The sequence below is a fragment of the Eucyclogobius newberryi genome, unplaced genomic scaffold (genome assembly GCF_026437365.1).
Source record: "Eucyclogobius newberryi isolate DKJ021-1_F unplaced genomic scaffold, fEucNew1.0.hap1 SCAF_10, whole genome shotgun sequence".
Taxonomy (NCBI): Eukaryota; Metazoa; Chordata; class Actinopteri; order Gobiiformes; family Gobiidae; genus Eucyclogobius; species Eucyclogobius newberryi.
The window spans coordinates 28,312,391-28,339,498 of record NW_027315724.1 but is presented as its reverse complement, the minus strand read 5'-3'; the positions used below and the strand labels follow the sequence as shown (position 1 = coordinate 28,339,498).

General features: G+C 38.1%; 1 protein-coding gene across 1 annotated transcript in view; it reads left to right on the top strand.

Annotated features, from left to right (window-relative positions):
• The window catches only part of clmpb (CXADR like membrane protein b), a 78,248-nt gene that overhangs the window by 44,890 nt on the left and 6,250 nt on the right, over window positions 1-27,108 (top strand). The window contains exons 2-5 of the mRNA XM_072453562.1: window positions 15,306-15,457; window positions 21,940-22,132; window positions 24,968-25,135; window positions 26,890-27,012. Of these exons, the coding sequence (XP_072309663.1) occupies window positions 15,306-15,457; window positions 21,940-22,132; window positions 24,968-25,135; window positions 26,890-27,012 (636 nt within the window). The remainder of the gene's footprint in view (window positions 1-15,305; window positions 15,458-21,939; window positions 22,133-24,967; window positions 25,136-26,889; window positions 27,013-27,108) is intronic.

Here is a 27,108-nt window from a genome sequence, read left to right as displayed (position 1 = left end):
AAAAAAGTGAAAGTGTGTCCAAATATTTCAGTATTTACTGAGGTTCTAGCTTGTACTAATGAGTGTAACTTTTTGTAGGTATTAATAGTGATAATACTTCTGATATTGTAATGTTTTTTGCCCATTCTAAAACTCCTACTACTTCGACTACTATTATTACTACTACATAGGGGTGGGAGATACTGGCAAAAATGATTGTCTCAATGTTATCTAAGATTACCCCGATGAAATATTAAGGCAATTAATCAAAAATGTGCATAAATGCAAATGTTATTGTTCAAATTAATCAAAAAAATTAAAAAAGTGAATGGACTAAAATGTTTTTGTTTTTCTGTTCTTCTGTTTTTAGTCCTTTTTGCAGCCTATTTATCATAGACAATGTTCATCATACTCAATATTAAAATTGTGCATATATCCAAACAACTGTGGTATTATCTATTTTGCTACTACTGTAATCAATACCACTGCAAACATGAGTGAAACTGCAATGCATGCTGCTTCTATCATAACAACGTTCTCTCAAGTCATTAATACTTTACTCATGCACAAATGTACACAGTAAGAAAAAGTAACGTACATATCTGAAAAATGTACTGGCAAAAATATCTGGTTGATGTCCACCATTGACTAGAATCGTTTGAGTCAATTGTACCAGCATGTGACCTTTTGCACTGGGTTTTGCTCACCCATAGTGTCACACACAAGCAAATGCTCTTCCCATTTGGAGAATAGGCTGCTCTGGCCCCAGCTCTTGTGCCGCGCCCGTTTTAATCAGCTCCAAGAGAATGAAGTATGGGCCTGTACCCAAACTCCATTCATCTGGTTTCAATCTCCTCTGCAGCCTCGCATGTGGCTGTGTGGCCATTCCATTACGCACACTGGAAAGAGAGAGAGAGACGGAAAAAATGCTGCTGAGCCGCACAAAGGCCAACATATTTATCTGAAAGTGTGTCTTTGTGCGTTCCAGTGTCATTTTTAAAAAGGTTGCTGAATGTACACATGGGTTATGCACTCTGCTTACTAAAAAGTCCCTCATTGTAGGTTTTTACACTGCACTTCCTTAATGGACAAAAAGATGTGCTTACCCAGATCTAGTAAAGCTGGCTGTCCCCCAACAAAAATGTCATTCATAAATATCAATAAACTTTTTTCATCCTGGGGATAGTGTTCTTTGCTTTACGCTTTTCACCATGAATGAAACCCTTATTTTACACAGTAATTCTATCCACGAGGAGTGCTCAGTGGTGTTGTGGTGGTTCCAAGTCAGAGAAAAAAAAAACATGCACCCTGAAGGTCATAGAAAGTGAAACCCAAGCATATCAAATCAATATGCAAATTACTCTGAGCTAATTTAGGGTATATGATTTACTCCACAAAAGTGAATGAGTATATATATATATATATATATATATATATATATATATATATATATATATATATATATATATATATATATATAATAACTTTATGCATCATACATTTTTAGTTTGCTGTGTTGGAGTCACCTTCAGATGGGAAGGAGCAGCCAAGTTTCCTACAGTGTACATGCTATGTTTTGTTATGCAATATAATACGTGATAGTGACACAATTTATACATTTATATTTTTTGTAGTAACTCTATTATGATATATTCAGATGATATGAATATATTAATATGAATATATAACAAAAATGTGAAATGTGAAAATATTGTGTAAATGGAATCCCAAAGTTAAGAAATATCACCTTCTCAACTTTTTCCCGATCACAACATACTCATTGTACTCAATATGCCAATATGCATTTACTGTTTATCTATCTTTATTTATTTGTTTCATTAGTTATTTATTGAGACAAGGACAGTGCACAATATACAGTAACCTTAACAGGAAAGATGCATTGTACCAGAATGTAGCTCAAGTGGTAATTTCCATCTGTGGTCCCTGGGCAGCTGATGTTATTAAGTCCCACTGAGATGTAGCAGCTCTTTTTCAGAGGAGGAGCCTGTTGTACATGTCTGGGGCATTCGGATGAAACCTACGCAGACACGGGGAGAACATGCAAACTCCACACAGAAAGGAAATATTGTCCACCCTTAAGGAAAACTCCAGATATTTTGAATCCAGTCCAATATAATAACAATAAACTGTGAAATGTAATCATCACAAGTCTAAGTATTGTGCATGTCTTGCGATGGCAGGGTGAGAGTCAGCTTGACTGGACTGAGCTCATCATAAGGACAGATGGCACACTGCTCCATTAGCTTTACTAAATGAGCCAAATTCCGGCCTTTTCCTGGATGCTGAGCAGCTCCTGTTGACTACACTGGCTGTGGCGATACACCTCCTCTCCTATTCTGTCAGCTCCCCCACCACCAGTCAACACCTTTCAGATTACAGCTGCCAAAACAGACGCAACATTGCTCTCACCTCTGGGACATGCAGCCATCACGGTGTCCTTTTCAGTCATGGGAGAGAGAGGTTACTTCCTTGTCCTCTGCAGCTGTGACAACAGTGTGTAACACTGAGCTGTTCTTTTTATATTCATAAGTTTGGTTATTTTCCGCTGAAATTATCAAGTCAAATGATATGTCAGTCACATACCACAGCGCTGATGTATACATTCAAGCCAGATGCATGTTTATTTGTTGTGGAGACAATTTACGGTATTCATCCATCCATGTGTCAAATATATAACATAACAATATACTACATATCATTAATAATTAAACTACTTTTGTGCTATTTGGAAACTATTATTTACACCATTACCATGTGCAACCATGTTTTAGTACTGACATTTGCTCTTTAGCTTCTTTTCCTCCAGCCCCTTCTCATCGGACCAGTCAGAGCCAATAACTCATCCGTTAATAATACAAAAGAAGTATAGATTTATCCCTGAAAAATATCAATAGATTTAGATACCATTGACAACAGGGTTAATACTGTAGGTTTGTGCAGCGCAGTCAGAATATGTGGACAGTCAACAGGGAGTTAGGCTGGGGTCTGTTTTGAATTAATTAACTGATGAAATTCTCAACATGGGAGTTGCTTTTCTGTACATGCTTTCTTTTCTTAAGTGGATCCAGTCAAGTAAATGAATGCCTGCGTTCAAAATTGGTCCTCATCTGAACTGTACAGGCCTATATCTTTGGCAATGACAAATAAATAAAGTGACCTAAATAATCGGCTTGAATGTGCTGAAATGCTTGTTAAGACAAATGGGGAGAGGCATGCACTGGAAGCGACTAAAATGGTGTTTACACTGTTTAGATTATGGCTAGTTTATGGAAGAGTGTTAGTGCTGCTCTAAATATAGCGCTCGCTGCAGGCTCATTTTTCTTGTGTCCTCCTTGTGCGTCACGTGTCCCCAAACTGAGGGTTGCGGACCCACTGTGGCTTTTACTGTCTTCCCTCATGCCGTTAGACGCTTCCTTCAAAATCCACTTGGTTTTTGAACTGCATTTTACTAAAGTCAGGGGTGTTGTAGGTGACTGGTACTTGAAGTTTTTTTCTCACACAGTTATGAAGCATCCATCATAGAGAGCCTGGCACTTCTGACTTCCAGTGTTCACTCACCTACTCAGCTATATTTTCAACCTAATGGACATAAAAAATTGCAGATTGCGGCAAAATGGAGTTGGCAGCACAAAAGCTTATTAACTATTGATCCAGCGGGGTCAGTGCCCACATTCAGTCACTCCAACATTGTGAGAGAAGTTTGTAATATACTTCCCACCGTAAATAGTAGAAATAGAAGAGTATCACATTCTGCTGAGAGAGAGTTTACTTCAATACTGTATCAAACTGAGTCAATTGTCATTTAAGTCTTGCGGGACCTGTGCGGGTCCCGAACCGCACCCACCTTGCAGTCAGTGTACACCTACCTGAGTTTGACTATAGAAAACCTTCTTACTGCACTATGTCACTTCTCTAGTGGAAGGTCACCTTGTCCAACTTGTCTTCATGGAGACATTATTGCTTTAACTATAACGTTCCACAATATGGTCTTAAAATGACTTATCTTCATGAAGACCAGCAGGATTGTTATGATAAATGAATTATAGTTGTGTGTGATTGTGCATTGGATGTGGGGGACCCGGGAGTGGAAGGGACGAAGCGGTAAAAAAAAGAAAACAATTGTGCTGTTTTAAATAAATGGATTTTGATAGGTTTAATACCATGGTGTGCAACATTCGGCAAAGCAATGACATTACATACATTAGAGCAGGTGGCGGACCCTCGACCCGAATAGTTGAACCTTTGAATAATCTTTGTGTCTGACGTAAAAGGAGAAGAGGAATGACATCTGGTGTGAAGTCTTAAGATGCTAGAAAAGAGATGGTCACATTTCTGTTAAAGAAAAGCATAAACGATGTGACTTACAACATGTATCTCCTTTGTGCGCTGTAGACACAATGGCTCTGTGTGTGCCGTAGCTTTGGCCCTCTGCCCATGAACCAGCCCCGTGCATTAATTCTGTGGTTCCAGTGTCCAACAGGAGGGCTTTAAGTTGATAAGCAGCGGTGAGCCAACCTGTCTTCCTCTGTGTTATAATGAATATAACTCATCTTGTCTGTGGCTGTACCATCTGTCAAGCCCGCACAGTCAAACAGAAGTTCAACTCAGCATAGACTCGCACTCTTGCTGTCTGTGCACTCTTGTCTTTTACATAGATCTTCCCTGTTTCGGCCAATAAAAATAGCGCAACCTCAACCTGACTGAGAATAGGCCTGGCCCCAGGGCACAAGACAGTTCTGACAGGTCTAAAACTAATGTCCCGAAAGCTGTGAAAGTTTGCCCAAAGATGAAAGCCATTTGGTTTTGTCAGAGCAAATAAAATCTCTGCTTGTGCATGTGGAGTTGATTACTTTTGTGATAGCCCCAACTGCTGACTTACCATATTTTGTTTTCTCTTATGTAGTGCACACTAGAGCAAAACTGGGAAATAAATTACGCTGATATTTTGTGCCAACATTTTTCTAAACAAGCACTTTTCTGAATGCTTTAATATGTCAAAGGTTTTCGTTTGTTTTGCCTTATGCCTCTATTAGAACGTATTTCAACAGCGGGAAACTTGCGCAAGGAGACATACTGCAAGGAGGAGATGCCCTTTTGCAAGAACACAGATAGCTTAACTAACCTTAAAAAGTTTGTTTTCTTCTAACTAAATGATTTCTTTGGGAATACAAAGTTGTACTATAAAATACACTACACCCAGTTTTAAGCCTTGCTGTTCTTGTTGGTACAAATGCAAAGAGAGGTCAGTAGTCTTCAAGCCCCATTTAACTGAGTGTGTTATCTGGTGCAAAACAGACCAGTTGACTTTTGGACGCCTTTTCTGTCCAAACACATTAGTGGAAGAAAAATGGCTCTGTGAATACATTACTGTAAACTGTTAAGTACTCCGTAAACATCTGGAAATTTTCCTCTGAAATCAGCAGACTCTCTTACAATGTTATGTGACGATCTTTATTCATCTATGTCAAATACCTATTTAAGACAGAATAAGAATGTGAAGAATAAAATGCATTGTATTGTATTTAGTATCGAGCTATAAGATAAATAGATCATTATTTTACATTTTGTTCATTGTGAACAAAAATGTTGATCTAAAACTGCTTGATAATTGTAGCAGATCTATTGACTTGCTGTTCAAAATGGCAGAACACATTGGCCCTGCCTCGGCATTTCACCGCAACAAGCAGCAGATTCTCATGCATGTGTTTTCATAGTCGAACAATTACTATATGACATTTTTTAACAATAAATGTGTGACTCTGAGTCTAATTTATTTATATAATCGCAAGTGAGTGAAAGGCAGTGGGCGGAGATAGGGGTAGGTGAAAACTGAACTTTCTGAGCTCTCAAGCCTCAAATGCAGGACAATACAAGAATACTCAAACATGCAGGAATCAAAAAAATCAAAATGCAACTCCAAGTTAATTATGAGTAAAAACAAGATGGTTCACCTCAAGGGTTCATTCCTCTTAATAAATTATGGCATGGTTAAAAGCTCATGACAGCTCATTTTACATAATGTTTCACCTTTAAGTGCTGGGACCAGTTCTAGTCCTAAGCATTAACAAAAGATGTGTAGTAAAAAGGGCATCTGCAGTACAACCAAACTGATGTTGAAAAACAGACATGCAATAAAGAAAATATAGCCAAATGAAATGGTTCAAAAGGTTTGTCATGGAGTAACCACCTTAATGTGAACTGTTTTTAAGTTATCATGTAATAAAATACATAAATAATACAATAAAAGGAAAGGTATTCATTAGAGTGGAGCTGAATAGAGAACTGTACATTCGTGCTACACTCTGTGCTCTGTTTTGAACCCAAACCTGGAAGATTTATGGGGCGGCCGTAGTGCTTGAGACAGTTGGACCCGGGAGTGTGGGTGATGCCACCAGATGCTGCCTTGATACAAAGCGTACAGCGCAGTAAGCAGGTTCTCCGACTCCCCCTCCCTTGGGCAATAGTGTAATTAGCTTTTTCCCCATCTCCTCTCCTTCCTTATTTTGCTGAGGGAAAATACTGTACAGAATGCTTTGGGGGAATTAAAAGTGCTTGTTGAGAAACTAATTTTAGAGCTATTTTGGGACTGTGTCAGTTGGATGGTGTTCCAGTCGATCTGAATGACAGCAGCGACAAGGCCAGGGACTGGATGCTAATAAAGGCAATAAGAGGTGAACATTTACCACAGGCCTCTACATTATTCAGTCCTAGTGTTTCATCTCCTGCTCCAGCTCTCATTGGTCCCTTAAGCCCCTCGCCTGCAGGTTTGGAGATGTACTGGAAATCATTTGCTTCCTCCCATTACAACTATTATCACCACGGATACTTGGAAAGCTTAATGCTAAACAGTACGAGGGGATTTTTATTAGGTTAAATTATGCATAATATACTGTGTTTTCATCATCTAAAACATCTCACGCTAAAACAGCTTCATTTATATTTGAAATGTTCTTCAATCTGTTGAAAGTTTGTCATGTGTAGAAGATACTTAAACAAAGAAAGATGTTTACAATTACACCCAGCGGATCTGGAGGGAAATTCCTACCAACTGAGACTTTACAACATGTAAAATTAATTGTAGACTTGGTTGGGTGCACTACTGCACAGCGCTGTCCAGATGTAATGCACAGACATTTCAAAATTATATAATGAGCATGTCAACCAGTGTTTGCACTCAGATTTTTCCCTGGTTGCCTTATTACCATCAGTGAACACACGTCTGAGCACAGCAACACCTTTTGACACAGGTATTCTACCACATCTACAACAAGCTCTGATGCTAAAACTAGTGTTAACGCTAGATACTCATTTGAACAAGTATCGGTACAAAAAGATCACATCAAGAGAACACAATTTGATCTTTCCTGGACAGTTTTAGAATGATCTTGAGCTATATCAGAAAACAACATATAAAGAAGAACTATTATTTTTGTGTTGAAAATTACAGTCTATTGTCTTTTTTATCATCATTGTTGTATCAATATTGGTATGAGTATTGAGCCCATTACTTAATATCAAAAGGCTACACTTGTGTATGGTTTGTTTGTTTGTTTGTTTGTTTAGAAAACTAAAACATAGAAATACAACATTTAAATGTATAAAAGCGTAAAATACATTCTCAAACATTTGAAATATTACATTACATTACAACTGAGTCAGGTCTGTTTAGTCTTTTTCTTCTTCTTTTTCTGCACACAATAAAATACATTTTACATGTCTTGCTCATCTACCCAACAGCAGTATGTCTTATGTGTTATTAGCTGAGCTCAACCCAACAATCTTCTTCAATTCCATAGTTAGAAGGCAGTTTGAACTAACTTTGATCCCTCCTACCATGAATCATCTTGTCCAGAGTGTTATTGCCTACATTGTAGTATTTGATTCTCCACATCCTCATAACTGATATGAAACCAGTGCAGGAGAAATGCCTCTATAATGAGGAAGGAACCCACTTGTTAGCGGCGACATTTACCAATTGACTTATCGTTTGTAGCTCATTCATTTCCACCTATTGACTGTTTGTACTATACTGAAGCATGTTAGCGACAAAAGCCATGCATCAGCATTTGGGAGCTGGTGTGAGGAAAGAGGAGGATTATGGGATTCCGTCCTTCAAAGAGCCGCCCTCCAGTCAAAGAAAAAACATTCAGTCTTTGATTTTCTCCAGAGAAATACTGCCACTGGTATATGCATGAGCAGGACCTTGAAACTACAAGAAGACTAATGTAGCGTGTCACATGCAAATCAAGCACTAATAGCAGTCGATAAGGTAGTGCATTTAAGAAGATTAGTACTTTATATGGTGTGATTAAAACCGGAGTCATAGGACAGTGAGGCAACATTTTGTTTTCATTTTGTTTTTATACTTCAAAGATCTACAGTAAGCATTCTTAAATCTCAGTGGGAGTAGACCTGGAGAGAACACCTGCTCTTTGCCTGTGGTATTTATACTATACACATTTACCATTTAAATATCAAATTCAGGTCATGTGAGTACAGTACAAATGGGGCGGACACAGGCTTTAAACTACAGAACGAAAGTCATATATTCTCATCATTTCTATACTCTCTTGAGCTTAGAATATAAGAAAATGTTACATATTACTAATATGTTTTGTATAAAAAGTAGGGAAATGTGCTTTGGATTTAAAAAAAAAAAAACATTGAACCACATTTGTAAGATACTGGAAAGCATCCGTTGTGATTCTGAAATATACATTTTATTATGGTGCTAGAGAACGATAAAGTTTGGCCAGTCCCACTTTATGTGCCTGCAATTTTTTTTTTATTTTACAAGCTGAAATAGTACTCGCCTGGTCAATCGATTTGTCCATAATATTCGCAGATTAGTTGTGGCTCTTTTTGCACACATCGCACATTTATGTCTGATTTATTCAACGCCTCGTTGTGTCCTCAACTGGCTTCTGTCCGATGCTCCGATATGAAGGTTACCATTACTAGTGCTATTGTATTGTTATAGCTATCCCGATGACAGGACTTTGATTTATTGTCAGCAAAAAGCGTCCTCCTGCATCTCCATTATGCAGATAAGAAGCCGTAACGGTATCTCTGGCAGCCTCTGCATACATTTGGTCTCATATTCATAAAATGCATGTGAAAATGTATGTGTTAAATACCTGAGAGCAGCTTGTATGTGCGCAGTGGGGCATTGTCAGCAAAGATAAAACAGCAGTGCCTCCTCCTATCTATCCTATCCTGCACAGAAAGATACCTGTAACGCTATAATCCATCGTCCATGCCAATAACTTACAAGGTATTCTCAAAATATAGCAGTGCATCTTTGTGTTCTCTGTGTGATGCATTTGAGGACTGTAGGTCATATTAGTGCTGGAGGTGGCAGAGAGCTAAGCAATGCCAATGTGCTGACGGAGGGGATAGGCTTTGACTTTGGGCCAATGATCCGGTCCGCCTGTGCGCCTGTCTGTCCCTCTCACCGGACACACTATAATGAGATTGCCAAGGCTCCAAGGTGGATTTACTGGAGCACTACTCCCCCTAGGGCCTTTTCAGAGAAATTGGTTCCTTCCCATGGCATTATTATTTCTTCCTACAATATAATATTTTATAGTAACACTTAATATCAGAATTAATTAGAATTTCACTCAAATATGAAATACATTTTGCAGATTAGATTGCAGATAATGATCTATTTTCCATAATATGACATCATCTAATTCAGGAGTTAATTTGGATATTTTTGCTAATGAAACAGTTCTTGTGACTTGTGATTTCTTCTTTCTTTTGTGACTAAATATTTAAGCAACCAATTTTAAATAAATAAAATATGTAAACGGAGCAAAATGTGATATTTCCAAACTTAAATTTCACGGTCCATTCATTTACAGACACGTTTTAGCCCAATTCTGATATTACGATATCTAAATTCTGCACAATATTGAGGTGTACCTGCTGAACCATATGAGCCATTTTGCAGCTTCTCTTAACATGTACTAGCTCCTATATTCCCCATGTTTATTGATGATTGGTGCTTATACGGTATCTCATAAAACCTCGGAAACGCTTGCATTGCACTGCCGCAATGAACGCTATCGACGCTCGCGCTAAACCAAAAGTCCTTCTCCTCGTACATACTTGCTCTGTCAACAGCCACACATGGTCACAGCGCAAGCTTGACAGACAAAGCCCTTTTTTCCCCACATCTCGGTGTGCGAAACTACCACAGAGATGATGATTTTGTCATACTTGTTGTTGACACAAATGATGGGGTCCTGCCGTCCAACCGTCCCAGCTGTGCACACGCTGAATGAGGCCAATCCAAACTCGCAGGCTTCAACTTCAAGGCTTTGAGCTTATTTTGGAAGCACTGTGTCATCCATTCCACTCACAAAAGCTCTCTCTGCTAGACCTAAGTGAGGAAGTTGAAAGAGAGCGTTTATATATAAAAGATTCTGTGATTTGTCTGCCAACTCTGTTTTTGGCTGACGGTTTTCTATCCATCACACAAAGCTTATTTTGAGGAAAGGAAAACACAATCTGTTTAAAGGGAAATTTTACCTGATCCCAAACTATTTCTCATCAAAATATGTGCTGGTTTCTCAAAATGTTTGTCCTATTTCAAATAGGGATGTCACGATGATTTGATTGATAGATAATCGTGATTATTCAGGTCACAATGTTATCGCAAGAACTACAAACTTAATATTGTGACCATTTTAGAAGCAAAAATAAGTCATTTCAATTCACTTTTTACTTCAATATTTTCTCCATAAATGTACATTATATAGTGCTTTTTATGTAGCTGTTCACAATAACTTTACTTTTGTATTCATAAAGTTTGATTTCATAAAGTTCACAGACTATTGGAAAAGTAATACATAAGAAAGAAAGAAAATTAAGTTTGTTTTGTTATGTCTCAGTAATTTTATTCCCTGTTTCAGGCTGACTGTAACAGCTGTCACGGGACTACAGATGAAAAATAGCATTTTGGCTAATTCTGACATATTTTTACTGTTACTGTTTTTTTTCTTCTCACGATAATCATAACACTAAAATGTTATACCATGACATTCTTTATTATAGATAAGTCAGAGCAAATAATTAACATTTTAAAAAAATACTTGTGAAGATCATATGATTTATTAACACTTTCTAGTTCTGGGGTAGATAAAGATAAGATAAGATAACCTTTATTTGTCCCACAATGGGGAAATTCCAGTGTTGCAACACATATTAGGCACAGAAGTAAATAATAAAAACAAAACATATAACTTATAAAAACACTCATGTAGAAAAACTCTTATAAAAAAAACTCTTATACTCTTAATAAAAATAATAATAACACTCTTATTTACAGCTGTTATATGGACAGAAAATATTACACCAGGATGATTGTCATAATGTCACAGTATTACACATGATTATGACAGTATTGCACATTATTATGACAGTATTGCACATGATTATGACAGTATTGCACATGAGTTTGACAGTATTACACACAAATTAACTCAAGCCCCAAAAATATGTAATAATACAAATTGCTATTTCCCTAATGATTGATCTTGACCAACAACCTAAACTTTCCCATAAAAAAACACTCACACAAACAGTATAAGCTGTATTTATTATTTCACTAATAGCCTTTTCCACTTTGCCTGTGTCTCAACCCTTCCTATTTTTATCTAAACCTTTGCATTTAAAATCTGGTGTTAAGCGGTGGGCAGCAAAAGTGAGTGCGTGGTATAAGAAGGAAGTGCAGAGCTCTTATCAGGCCTGCTCCTCTGTTTGCCTCAGGCCTCTGCTGAATGTGGGAGCACTGATTATAGAGGTTAGGCTCAGGAGCAAAGGGGAAGTGCTGGGCATATGTCTAAAGAGCAGCCAACCACCAACTCTGGATTAAGAACGCATGAGTGGAAGCAGTCAACACAACATTAACATAGGGCTGCTTTTCACATTTGACCTTGAAACTACCTTTCAACTTATAACTTATACAAACAAAATAATATAATGGTTGGATTTTTTTTCTTCTGTTCAGTAATTTGAGTTGTAAGGATGCATGACTCTCGGTTTGAGGGATGTCAGAACAACAATGAACCACAAACAAACAAGAATTGGGCTATTTCTCCTGAATTATAAAATATTACATACATATATACATATTACAGATATTTATTGTAATTATTATGGGCTGCAATGATTAATCGACTAATCATGCCCAGTCGACTATGAAAATAATTTGTGATTGTCTTTTTTATCTGTAACATATAGACTCTAAAACGCATTAACAAAAAAACATATAATAAAGAAGACAGTGACGTTATTAAATCAAACTGTCAAAAAATAATAAATTACATCTAAAAACTTTCAGTCACTAGATTCCAACCTTTATTTGGATAAAACTGTATTTAAAAAGTATCAATGTACCATAGAAAAAAAATAATTTGTCAACTAATCAAAAATTGCTAAAATAATTGTTAAATAATTGTTAAATCAAGGCTGCTGGTCAGTGCCGTGAGATTGTCCTGCTTGCTCTTCCCCATTTCACGCCTTCATAGTAGAAAATAAACTTTGTAATAATATCCAAACCTCTGCAGATGACTCCATGACCAATTTGTCGTATGTCGCACAGGCCTGTTTCCACCTGAAGGGGAATGTTTTGGGTGTAATCTGACCAAAACTGATGAACGTGCCGTGGATGTCTCTGTGGCGAAGCTCTCGATCTCCTCTGAGTCCTGCGTCAGCACTGACTCACTGGTTTCAGAGCTCACAGCTGACATCTCCATTGGTCCAGATGGCTCTCCTGGGACGGGTGTGGGCCTGTTTGACGCTGGACCATTGAGCAAGACGGGCGGAGTGATGCTCATAACTTACAACGCTTCTCAAAAATGTTCTTATTTTCAGTCAGATCTACTTACCAAACATGTTGATTTAATATACTACAATGGAAACATGGAGCAAATTCCTCTAAAATGTCACGTTTCATTTATTTTTTTTTATTTTATTTGAGCTTCTTATTACTTGCATTAAAAGTGCATTACAGTTTTATGTGCAAATTTGTCGACTGTATTTGTTGACTGTATGTGAACTAGAACATGAAGTCTTGATGTTAAAGACATTGTCCATATGGTCTACTGTAAGAAGCATACATATGTACAAAAATGTTATGTATGTGACTTTTTATGTTAAGTTTCTAATCTATAAAAAGTCAACAAACTCCGAATTTAGAGACAGACATTCAAGACAAGCTCAGAGGCAAGTTTGAGGAGATTTGTGTCTTATTTGTACTTAGACTTTTTGTGAGAATTCCTCTTAAGTTTTATAAATGAGACACCAGATAACTTGCTTTGAAGTGTTTTTCAATGAATTACCCATAGTCCTGGACAAATGAGGGATTATTCCAACATGAAACCATATTTAACCTAATTTGTTACTTTACATTATTACCATAGTCAATTTAATTTCACTTTTGGCGTTCTTGCATGGTAATTTGGGGGGTTTTGCCCTGAAAAGTTTGGGGATCCCTGAAATAGAGGATGTGTCAAAAGTAAACATCGTAACAAGAATTAACTGCAAGTACATTTAAAGCTCTCTAACTTTGCGGAAGCTACAGTTTAATCTTGTTGAGGAATTCAATTTAATCCAGGTAGTAAAGTTTAATACTTTCAGAGCCCAGAATATTTGTCAGATTGTGGTGTAAGCTTTAGCTGCTCAGGTCTTGTACGGCGCCAGGTGTGAGCGGCTCTATATCCGTATCTCCTTCAGCTTCCAGCAAACCCCAGTGACGCCTCTGGCTAATTCCACTCCGAGCCCCGCCAGGACGTCCCGCATCCTCCAATAAATGAGCCTGTGCTTCTCCCCCCGCTGAGGCAGAGGCCCTGACAGTCTGGCCGCCCCCCAAAGTCACACGTACTGTACACGCGGCACACACAGTGAATTATTGCTATTTCTACTTCAGCAGCCCAGGCTTTTAACTGAGTGGGCTGGCGTTTTCATTTGGTATGTGCGCTAATAGGATTGTATCATGCAATTGCAACAGCTCCCTCATTTCTATTTGTGAGGTGATGAAATTCAAGCCGGGGTAATTTGGAAAGTTTTCTATATATAGCCCAGAGCAATATATTTCAGTTGTTCAGGGTACACTTGGTGGTATATGCCGTCTCTATAGTCTAGTGAGAGTGCAATAACTAAAAAAGTAAATCATTTGATGTAATTTAGGGCTGCAAATACTGTATATATCGCAATTGGATTGATTTAATGAATTGATTGATGGTTATAAGTCCTTTGTTTAGGTGTTCATATGTCTATTTCATTCTCCAATGTTAATGTTGAACGAAATCCTACTAGAACAAAAATCGCAAATCTAATGGCAATGTTTAAAAATCTCAATTAAAGGTTGAATGGACGATTTTTTGGGCCCAAAATCTGAGTCTTATTTCCTCGTGGCGTGGACTGCCGATTAGTCCTGCCACGTATCAATCATAAAACGCACCTACCGCTCACCTGCAGCCGCGTGTTCCTCGTCCCCACGTTTCCGCGTGTCTAAGCGCATAGATCTATCATAATATAGTTCCCTCAGTGTACGGGGCAAAATGAAGACGGAGAAAGACTGTTCGAGCTGACTCAGAAGAAGACGGAAATCTACGGGAGACGAGAGATGTGATGCGCTCCGTTGCGCTAATAAACAAACGCACATGTGTGTTGTATCAGTCCGCACGGGGGAGTGGCATGTGCACTTCCGCCTGCGTTCTCAAATCGGCGAAAATCATCCATTACGCCTTTGAGATCCTATACCAAAATGAATGCCAATGATAAATAAATATTGTTAATATATTGTGTCTTTCTGTTGTGTTGTATGTATTTTATTAATTTGTGGAAATACCCTTTAAAGCCAAGAAGGTGTGTAAGCCATTTTTTTTTTTTTTTTTTAATAAACTCATCTGAACTACGTATTACTAAATTCAATCAAGGCTTTGTATACATTTGAAGATGTAAAGCTGAATATGTTCTAGTGCAATGTACGGATTTATTTGAAAGACCTTGTCCAAAAGGGTTAATGATGATGTATAGCTTTGATCTCCTATATGTCAAACACTCTTCTATGTACAAAGCACCACCCTCCTGCGGCGAGTGTCAAATCAAAGCCACTGTCAGATCCCTATTGTGGATTCAGGGCCGTACCCCTTCCCCAAGTCTCACTGTCTTCTATCAGCCGCTGTTTTTGCATCCTATCTGCAGCATCTGCTTCTTGTCGAAAGTTTAGAATTGAGTACGCTAGCGTCCTGGTCTGACGTCTCTCCCACTCTCTCTGTCTCTTCTCTGTGCAGCGCTATTGTGCCTGCTGACAGCGGAGGCCCAGACGGAGATGAAGAAGGTCGTCGGGGACAACGCCACCTTACCGTGTCACCATCAGTTGCCGTCATCCAACTCGCTTGACATTGAGTGGCTGCTGCAGAAACCCAACTCCAAGCAAAAAGTGGTAAGAGTTTATTCAACCCCAGACATAACATTAAAGCTTCAGTACCCGGCTTTATTTTTTCTAGTTAAGATAAATTCCCTTCACACTATGCTGTACCTTTCAGAACACACAGTACAGTACATGAGAGACAGTCACACTGGCAACAGTCGCAACGGAAGCTTTTACATTGACCTAACCAGTAAAATAAATAGTTGCTTGAGAAGTTAATAGCTGTTCTGACACAACACACAGTGCTTTGTTTATGGGGCTTTGTTGGCAGAGAAGGTCATCGTGAATTGATGGGCAAAAGTTGGAAAATTGTAATATTGAATATATTTGTTATAGCAAAAAAAAGAAAAATGCCGTTGGTGTTTTCAAGTGCATAAATCATCGCGGGCACATTCTATGCATTTTTGCCGTCAAATCATTGTGCTTAAGTCGACCAGCAGCAGCATTAGCAAACAATGTTGATTTTTAAATGGTGTAATTCCCTCTGCAGCCAGTAGTGGAAACTGTGGAACTGGCTTCTCTCAAGGCTGTGGCAAAGTTATACTATTTCTTGTAAAAGCATTTTTTAAATTGTTGTTTGTATTAGAACATGAAATGCCAAAGTAAAGGAACTCAAGAGCATATTTAAAGGCCAATAACCATCCAAATAATGCATCATATTTATCCTTTAGCGTTACTTGTACTCTGACCTCCACTAGAGAACCCAAAGTGGTAGAGTTTGCTCCGAGCTAAAACATATCAGCCTCTATAAATAGTGTCCTGTCTTAAACCCACAATGTCAGGTAAAGAGTGAGCTATTTTTAGAGTGATTTTGGTCAGACAGCGTTTCCCAGTGGAGCGGCCGCCATGCTATGGGCTCAGTTCTCCACTTTCATTAAGAATTGAAAAGGCGTTGTTGTGTAGTGTGAGGAGTTCTGCTTTCACGTCTGTCTCAATAGATGTCTCATCTACTGATGTGTTTTGTTGATATCTATTTCATCTCATTTTGAAATATTTAATTATGTCTGGAGAATTTGCCCTGTGTGAATATATGTCCCTTTGTTGTTGTAGTAGTAGTAGTAGTAGTAGTAGTAGTAGTAGTAGTAGTGGTAGTAGTAGTAGTAGTAGTAGTAGTAGTAGTAGTAGTAGTAGTAGTAGTAGTAGTAGTAGTAGTAGTAGTAGTGGTAGTAGTAGTAGTAGAAGTAGAAGTTGTAGTAGGAGTAGTAGTAGTAGTAGGAGGAGGAGTAGTAGTATTAGTAGTAGTAGTAGTAGTAGTAGTAGTAGTAGTAGTAGTAGTAGTAGTAGTAGTAGTAGTAGTAGTAGTAGTGGTAGTAGTAGTAGTAGTAGTAGTAGTAGTAGTAGTAGTAGTAGTAGTAGAAGTTGTAGTAGGAGGAGTAGTAGTAGTAGTAGTAGTAGTAGTAGTAGTAGTAGTAGTAGTAGTAGTAGTAGTGGTGGTAGTAGTAGTAGTAGTAGTGGTAGTAGTAGTAGTAGAAGTAGTAGTAGTGGTAGTAGTAGATGTAGTAGTAGTAGTTGTTGTTCTTGTTCTAGTACCTGTTGTTGTTGTTGTTGCTGCTGTTGTTGTTGTTGTTGTTGTTGTTGCTGTTGTTGCTGCTGCAGCTGCAGTAGTAATAGTAATAGTAGTAGTGGCGGTAGTCTCGTATAGTAACCAAAATAGTTATTGTTCATTGTTGTTATTTGCTCCTAAGTTGTACTTGTCATGCTAATCACAATCGACTTTGAGCCACTCGTCTCTAGCTTTATAGGAAACACTACGTTATGCAATTGATGTCACTTTCTTGTTGGGCATGGAGCGGTTCAAAGTAGGCTACACGCAGCCCAAGCTTACTGTTGTGCATCCGCGTATCTATTACATTTTGACTGCCTTTAAATCATTGCCTTTTTCCATCCGTTTGAACACAGCATCAGATAGCAGCCCGAGCACGAAGGCGCACAAGTAAGAGATTTCCTTTGTATTGGCGCTCATTTGTTTGTGCAGCGATGTGTTGTGGAGCTTAGACAATGGCTACAGTGGGAAAAGGAGGATAGAAGGTTGCTTGCTTTTTTGCTTTTATGATTCTGAGGGAGGCGGTGATGAATATTTAACAGGAAGATAACATTGAAGACTGCATTCATTAAAATCAAACATCTGAAAATTTGATCAGGGGAGAGAATTTGCCCGTAGCCCGATAAATAAATGATTCGTTTGTTCTGCAGGCTGGCCTTTTTGAGGAAACGAAACTGTGTCGACAAGCAAAGTTTGGCCTGTTAGCAAGACAAGCTATACATGAGCGTGGCACGGGATTATTCTTTTCACTTGTTCATCTCTGTCAAACGTGTTTATTATGTCTGCTGTTGTTCCAATAGTGGGAAAGTAGTTGTATCAAAGTAGGAATATTTCAGGGAGTTTATTCTTAGAAAGAGAGGTAAAAATGATCGCTCATTAGTTTGACATCTTCAGTCAGACTTTACTCAGCTCGTCTCCATTTTTTATGTTTATCAGCAGTTTAAATACACATATTTACAGACTTTGAGCAAGTAGACTATTTATTAGGGAAACATTTTGATATAGCGTGCCTTATTTGATCGAACAAATTACAGTAATCAGGTTTGTCTGAAGTGTGTTTACGATAGCAACTAGTCTATCCGGACATGCTCAGTTTTTTTTAAAGTTTTATCAAATCGGGCAGGGATCCAAATTGAGCAATGATGACAGGCATTTTTGCACATGCATGAAATAAAACTTACACATTTGCTCTTCGCTTTGAAGTCTGAAAATATTTGTTCACCTTTCTTTTGTCAAAATTTAAAGGCGGTATGGACGATTTTTCGGCGATTTGGGAACGCAGGCGGAAGTGCACATGCCATTCCCCCGTGCGGACTGATACAACACACACGTGCGTTTGTTTATTAGCGCAACGGAGCGCATCGCATCTCTCGTCTCCCGTAGATTTCTGTCCACTTCTGCGTCAGCTCGAACTGTCTTTCTCCGTCTTCATTTTGCCCCGTACACTGAGGGAACTATATTATGATAGATCCATGCGCTTAGGCACGCGGAAACGTGGGACGAGCCTGACGCGGCTGCAGGTGAGCGGTAGGTGCGTTTTATGATTGATACGTGGCAGGACTAATGATTTATCCACGCCACGAGGAAATATGATACAAAATTTGCTGAAAAAAAATCGTCCATACCACCTTTAATAAGCAATATCCTAATAACAAATCAAAATTAATGAAATGTTGACTTTGATTAAATACAAATAAAGCAAATTGTTTGAGTTTCAATATAATCTATTCGAAACATAGCCTACAATATAAAAAGGTTCATGATGAAAATAATATACCATATTTTCCGCACTATAAGTCGCACCTTTTTTCATAGTTTTGGCCGGCGACTTATGCTCCAGACTGACTTATATGGGATATTACAGTGTTTTCACACTGGCAACCGCATGTCACGTGTTGATTATTTTCACACTGAGAACCGCAAAAGGGCGCTCTAGGCTCTAAGCGATGAAGAAGAAGAATCAGCACTTCCTCCGGAGTTTGTGGAGTTGTTTAGAAGTGACACAGTGGAAGAAGAATTCAATGGATTTAGTGATTTGGGGTAATACTGATGCTTTGGTAAACTTGTTAGCATGTTCTATATGCTATAGTTATCTGAATAACTGTTACTATGTTATGTTAACATACCAGACACTTACGACAGTTCGTTGTCTGTGCGTCATGTAGCCGAAGGTGTTGCGGGGTCTGAGGAATAAAGTCTGACGGTAATGCAACACTCAGATGCCAACCGCCATAAAACAACAACAACAACAACAACAACAACAACAACACCTATTCACCACATTATTATTTTAAATTGCATTTCAAGATTAAATGTTCTTGGGCTTGGATTTTATCAAATAAATTTCCCCAAAAATGTTTCTAATACTGCGGTGCGACTTATAGTCTGGAAAAAACGGTATGTCATTTTTAGTGTTATCAAAAATTATTCTGATCGCAAATGTTCAACCTGTAGCCTGATTGTTGTACTATGAGACCAGATGAATTACGCAAATGATGGTGTAATTAAACAGCACCTGGATTTTTGCTTTGTAGTGCACACTATTTTTCTTTGCTCGTATATTAAACAACATCCTAAGTTAATTACAAATAGCTCGCCTTTGGTTATTGTACAAAAACACTCTTGATTTACTCTCTTTAACTAACAGATTCCTCCCCATCAGTCTTATGAGCAGCTGCAGCGTACAGAGCTGTAAACATATTTATCTGCCGAACACTGTAGCATCTTCGCCGGTGGGCAGCTTAAATATGCACACTTTGTTTCCTATGTATTTTTCTCTGTTTCCCTCACAGCTCTGCCACTCCTGTGTTGTCTGTTGGGTTTTGTGGTGACTTCATTTTACACGTTTGAGCGTTTGCAGTCGTGTGTTTGTGTCTGGATGCGAGTGTAAATGCCCGTTCATCACCTGCGATCCCAGCAGGTGTCCCCCGCTCGGCAGAGGCGCTGATGCACTGTGGCGCGGGCGTTTAGCAGCACACATCTGCAGGCCCTTAACCGCCCGCAGCAATGGCCCCCGTGACAGCTGGGGCCGCGTGCGTGTGCGGCAGACACAGAGAAATGGAAATAGCATTGTTCCAATAACATTTTTTGCGCATTAGGGAAGAACACTACTACCGATACAAGAATAATGTATATCTCAAAGGACATTTTAATATCTAAACTAGGAATGACACAATATCAAATATTTGTGTAACAATTAGTGTTGGAACCATGACCAACAAGGATATCCTTTATTTTTCTTTCATTCTCAATGTCTCACACTATTTCCGGACTATAAGTCGCACCGGAGTATAAGTTGCACCAGCCAAAAAATGCATAATAGAGAAGAAATAAACATATATAAGTTGCACTGGACATTGGAATGCGGTTGCAAGTGTGAAAATAACAAATAATATCACATACAAGTCGCTGCGGAGCATAAGTTTAAGTATAAGTATATAAGTATAAATAAAGGTATAAGTAGCATCCCGGCCAAAACTATGAAAAAAGGTGATACTTATAGTCTGGAAAATACGGTAAATACACTTTTGTCATTACGTCAAACACCAATTATCAATAGAACCGTTCTTAACTACTTACCCATAAAAAAAATCAACACTAACCAGCAAATAAGATAAATACCGCATTTATTACTTATAGTCCGGAAAATACAGGACTCAATATGTGAAATCAAACTTTCAAAATTATAGAGTAAATTTAACCTGACGGATCTAAAAGCACTTTACATTTAAGTTTTTTTTATTATTATTGAAACAAAACTACCTATATTGTTTTTTAGAATTGTCGCATGTTTTATATAATCAAAGCAAAAGCCAGTAATTTTATGTGGCAGGCAGTGAATTAAATATATGTTATCATGTAGACACCATGCAATTTCTACGTATCTATACGTTTCTTAGCAATAATTTGTATCTTGTGAGCTCTTAACATCCCAGATACTCCATTAAAATTCAAATACTGCTGGTTATGTGATGTGAAGCGTGTTTGACAATAAGTGAAGCGTAAGGCGCATTATGCTAAAGAGACTTGTCAAGTAATAGATTAAACATCAAAGACGAAGTGGACATTTTCTGAACATTGGCGAATGTATATTCACAGTAAAGCATTAGTGAGCCATTTCTTAAGAATTACTTCTACTACGTGATTTCCAGTGAGACTCTTGAATCTTTTATCTACAGAATTGATTTCGATTTGGTCAATTTGACAGTAGTTCTTGGAAAAGCCTTAAGAGCTCTCACAGATAATCAGCTAAATGAACACTGGCAGCATACAAGCATTACAGCAAATGCACTCATTTCTCAAGTGTGATTTCCCCAGCGATAATTGAAAAGCGGATGTTAACGTGATTACACTATTGGTATTTTGTACTTTTTAAATATACTTCTTAAACACTTTGCATGCTTGAGTTGATAGTTTGTAATTCGCTCTCAGCTCTGTGAATCACTCAGAAAAGCTAACAAGAAAGCACACATTTCTCTCTGTTTTATACAAGAATCAATTTTGTATTGTTTATTTTAAAGCTGAAAATATGTACTGCACATGGATTAAAGTGATTGTGAATTTGACTGTGGACGTAACCAATGGGAGGTAAAAGGGCAAAAAATAAGTAAAAATAAACTGCACACTGATTTAATTTAATTATATCATACATATTGGTAAAATTCCACTTATGAATGTAGAATTTAAGCCTGAGAGTGATTCAAGATATGAAAGTGCATATGTTAGAATACATTTTCACTAAAATGTGATTATATTTAAAATTTTACTAAAAATGTGTCCCAGTTGGACAATTTTGGCCCGATCAGAAAGTAACATTTCATAATGTTACTACTACACCAAATTAAATACTAATTAGAAACATGTGAGATTATGTCATATGCACTTTAGTGGTCTTACCAATTATATTATCTTTTAAAACCTCTAATGCAGTTTCTGTTTGTTCGTAATCCAGATCATCACATTCTTCGGGGGAGAGGTGTACACAAATGAGGAGTACAGTCGTCTGTCCTTCGCGGGCGACTTCCTGGGAGGAGACGCTTCTCTGCTCATCAGTGACCTGTTGCTCGGTGACTCTGGAGAATACTACTGTAAAGTCAAGACCGGAGGGAAGTACCACTGGAGCCAAGTCAACCTCATTGTACTGGGTAAGCCACACTCAAACGGACCCTTCTGCAATCAACTTTTCTGCAACATCATACCGGAGAGTAATAACAACGGACCAATTGTTATTACTATTAATAATATTATTAATAATAATAATAATGCTGATGATCATAATAAAATAGGATCAACTGTTAAACTGTATCATGATTATCATGATGATATTCAGACTTGTGGATCCTGAAATGTTTAGTTTTCACATTTATCTATAGATTTCAGATGATGATATTAACAAAGTCTGTTTTCTGAATGGTCAAAGGTTTTCAAAAACAGGAAGCTAAAACTCTTGAGTTGTTTTTATCATGATCTCACTCTGTGCAAGCATTATATAACACATCCAATAGAACACATCCAATAGAACACATCCAATTATTTCTAGCTTTTAGTCACAGGCTTCATCATCTTCGTTCAACAGGTTTTTCATCAATGGCAGAAAGATGCTCCAGGTATCGTAACAGGCCCGCCATGTTCATGTTCAGGTCATCGTACAAACAAAAACATTTTTTTTACATAATATAAGCCACACACACTTTGACCAAGGCCCTAATCACTGGATCATTAGCTTGGCACATTTCCTCTGTCATGCTGACTGATCTAATGATTCAATTTGATTCAGACATTGTGATTTGATTTCACTCGTGCTGTTTGGGTCGTCTCCGATTGGTTTTGTTGATGAGGTGAGACCAGAAGCATTTGAGTGGGAACAACACAGATTGATTAAGTTGCAAGAAGTTCATGTTCCTGTTTTGCCTGCGTCACTCCCTCCTCGTGGGGCTATTAATATTAGCACACACATTATATTGCAACAAATGCGTTCAAAATTGTCCTGGTTTCACTTCAATGACTTGATCCAGTCCTGGTTTAGTCCCTTTAACATGGTCATTGTAACATTTCTGCTAATACCATGCAGCCCTACTTTCGAGTACATTCTGAAATCAAGTTTTCTCGGGAATGACATTGAAAGTCTGTCAACTATCATTAGTCAGGGAATAAGCTACTTAGGAAGTGCATTCATATTAAAAGTCAGTTCTTGTTACACTGTTTTGGTCCCTGCAATGTCATCACTGGAAAATACGCAACATTTGTCTTTGTTATTACATGGCTTTGCTTTTTTTTTTCTGCTTATTCATGTCCTCCGTCCCTCAGACAGTGAAGGACAGAGAGTCAAAGAGGAAGTGACAAATATGATCTTGAATTCTGGTGGGAGTAGCTACATCATGTCAGTGTCATAAAAGCTGACGATTTATTAAAACATCATGGAAGATTAGTCCAGCTCGGAGTTATTGGTTTTCTAATAGAACAGTCTGTTAATCCTCTCGCCTCTGCTCTCTTCCATAAAGACATTTTCACAGAGTTAGTGGCTCCATTTTTACAAATTGCCCTCAGCTTTGTGGTGACACTTTCGATTTTTGAGAGAGAAGAACATTAGCATTTTTTTTTTTTTCTTCAGTTCGCTCCCCACGCTTAGATAATAGCTTGGCAGCCAAACTGGTCTGGCACAAGATGCAGTGTATGTATTTGTATTCATGCCAAGGACTGTGCATATTAGAGACAGTCATGTTTGTGTGCGAGCTTATACATTTCATCTTATGTTTATCCTAACAGAATTATACCATATAGAGAATCACACAATGTGGGCTTGACTGAATTTATTTTTCGTTTTCGATTTCTGTAGAAAAAAAGTAATTTCATTAGCAAATATTTTTTGCTGCACATGCACATTTTTCACATCCACACTGGGAAGTACCGTAAATGTTAAAGTTGTAAGGCAAGGCAAGTTTATTTTTAGAGCAAAATTCGCACACAATCCGAATTTTGTGATTTCAAAGTGCTTCACACAACAGGGAAAATGCATTAAAATATGGAAATCACAAAACAGTTTAAGACTTATAAGAGAAGAATGCAAATTAAATAATTTCAGTAACTCTACAATTAGTTGTGGAGTTGGAAGTGTGATGGAAATAGCAGTAAAATATTCAAAATTAAAACAATAGTGATTGAAGTAATTGTAGGTTTTCATTTAGATTTGTTTTACTTGTAACGCTCTACTATTTACTTTGGTGGTATTGTGAAGTTGATTTTGGAAAAAGCCATGCAAGTCTTGCTACTTTATATGTGTGTTTATTGGGAATCTATTGAAAAAGAAAAGACAGGAAGAAAGAAAGAATAAAACATAGAAACATAAATGTAAATGTCATACTAAACTCTTCATGGGGAATACAAAAATTCCAGAAAGTTAAGGTTTTTGTTGTTTTTATGATTGAAGCTATAATGACTCTTTATTACTCTATGGCATTTCCCTGCTTTTATATCTCAGCAGTGACTGTAGAGCGACACTGAGCAGGCAACAGACCAGTAAGCACCAGCTATACATACGTACTGTGCCTGAAGCTACTGGACTCTGACCAAAACCTTTGACCTGTGCAGTGCATATCACCAGCAGCAGCCACAGCCAGCTTTGAGGTCACATTGATCCATTCCCTATGGGAGCAGTGTTGTCCCGCGCTGCTGTCAGCCGGGCACGAGGAGTGACTGCTGCAAGCGTGCTCGTACTCCCATCAGAGCCTTTTGTGGTTTAAGCAAGTAGTAGGTTTTCTCATACAATTTAATTAAACCATCTCAAATGTACTAATAAAATAAAACTCATTTCAGAAGAACTTGGAGCTGTGTAAATAAAGGGTGTGTTCACTAAAATAGAATAGTTAAACCAATAGAACAAAAACAAAAAAAATGCAACTACTTTTACATCAGCTACTACTACTACTACATATCAACTTTTTCTGATAACCCCATGTAATACAGTTATTATTATGTTACAGAGAAGCCATCAAAGCCCAAGTGCTGGAGAGATGGCAAACTCCTGGAGGGCAGTGACGTCAAACTGAGCTGTAAGTCCAGTGATGGTTCAGATCCCATCAGCTACAAGTGGGAGCGAGTCCTGGACAAAGGCAAGAGCCTGGGAAAGCTGCCAAGCCTGGCTCTGATAGGTAAGCAAAACCAATGTCTGCGCACTACATGCTGATTCACCATTCAAACGCCGTCACGATCTCTCCACTAACAAGATTTATTACACCAGAGAGATTTTAGAGGCTGTGTTTGTCTGACAAATGATCGTACTAGGCTTTCTTTACTTTTGCATAATTTTACAAACAGAATCTCTTCCCAGTACAGCTGGTCCCCGAGCTGCTTTACTTGGATAATTAGTTACAATGCTCTCCTAAAGGGCACAAACACGGACTCTTAATGTCCCAATTAGACCCAATTTTGCACGCATCCCTTATCTTCTCCACACTTAGGCAGCAAACCCATCACAAACATGATACTAACACTCGAAGAAGACTGTCTCTGCAAACCTAAATACATAACTTTGATTTTAGTTGCAGTTTGCCAATATGATGAACAGCACAGAGGCTCTTGAGGAAAAGGGTTGGAAATTCACAGCTGATTGGATGTCTCCCAATGATTAACATAAGAGTCTGGTTTTGACTTTTTCCCCCGATCCCCAAATATATCATATTATAGATGATTCTATTTTTTAATCAATATTCATTTACATATTTGATTTATGTGGAAAGTGCAGACAATATGCTGGAATGGGTTAGTGGTTTTAATACTTTGTTACCCAAAATCTGTGTGAGCTCTAGCCCTGAGGCACACTTCATTCACACAGCGTGCATGCTGACATTATTCTTGGATCCAAACTGTCTCTAAACAGCCTTCGGGACACAACTGTAACTATGGGGCAAGTGTGTATCTGGTTAACGCCACAAACCGCTCCAGGCGCTGCATCTCTGTCTTCTGTTCACACTTAATCCACAATGGCATGAGCTCGGACCGAAATTCAATTTAATGACCTCAACCAAACAACACCTGTTCAGTTTAATTAGTTTTCATTGGACGATCATCCACGACATCCGCACACATTATTCACAGGCTTGCTGAAAGGTAATATAATGTGTTTATCGTCCGTGAGATTGATTACAGATGCGCAATGTCGGCCATATTTTGTGCACATGTCTTTGCTATTGCTGTCTGTGGGCATTCATTGGAAGATAAAGTGTTTTCTCTTCCCTCTAACCTAATGTAGTGTCTGAAGCAGACATGTCCAAAGTCTGGCCCGGGGCACTTATGACAAGATAATGCATGGCCTTTGAGTTCTCTAACAAATAATATTCCCTGTGGCAGCACGACGGCTTAGTCAGTACGATCACTCATATTTTCAGTATCCTTATGTGGATCCCAAATGTAAATATGAATATCCAATACAAATCATTTTACAACCACTATTTCAACATGGATAAAGGTAAGGTGGTTGGTGTAAACTTGACATAAAGGCACAGTTTGTAACCAACTAAAACAAAAGCACCTTTTTTTTTTTTTTTTTTTTTTTTAATGATTTTAGTTTGTTGTTTTTCTTTTCATTTTGGGTGATTATTTTGCACAAATTGCGCAAATTGTATTTAAAAACAATGTCCTTCCGGCAGCAAGCTTGCATCTCCACAAAATGTAATACATTTTGTAATTTGACAGGTGACTTTCCACCTCCACAAAGTTACGTACTGTGCCTAAAAAAAATAACAGTTATCAATATATTTACACTATAATGTATTTTTATTTATAGAAATTTTAATTTTTACATATAACCTTGAGTTGTAAAACAGCCACTGAAACTGTCACGTACTTGCTTTTTATTATTTTTTTTTACTGCATTGAAACGTCTCAAATGTCTTTTCTTTCCCAGATCTCAAAAACCCCGAGATCGTCACCTTGAGAAACCTGACCATGGACAGCACAGGCGTGTACAGGTGCACCGCCAGCAACGACGTGGGCGAGGAGAGCTGCACCGTGGAGGTCCCCATGCAGCGTGAGTGTGTGAGCAGCAGAGGAGAGGGAGAGAGGGAGAGTGGGCGGGGGCGACCTTGCTGTATTCACCTCATACACAACTGACACTCTGATTGAT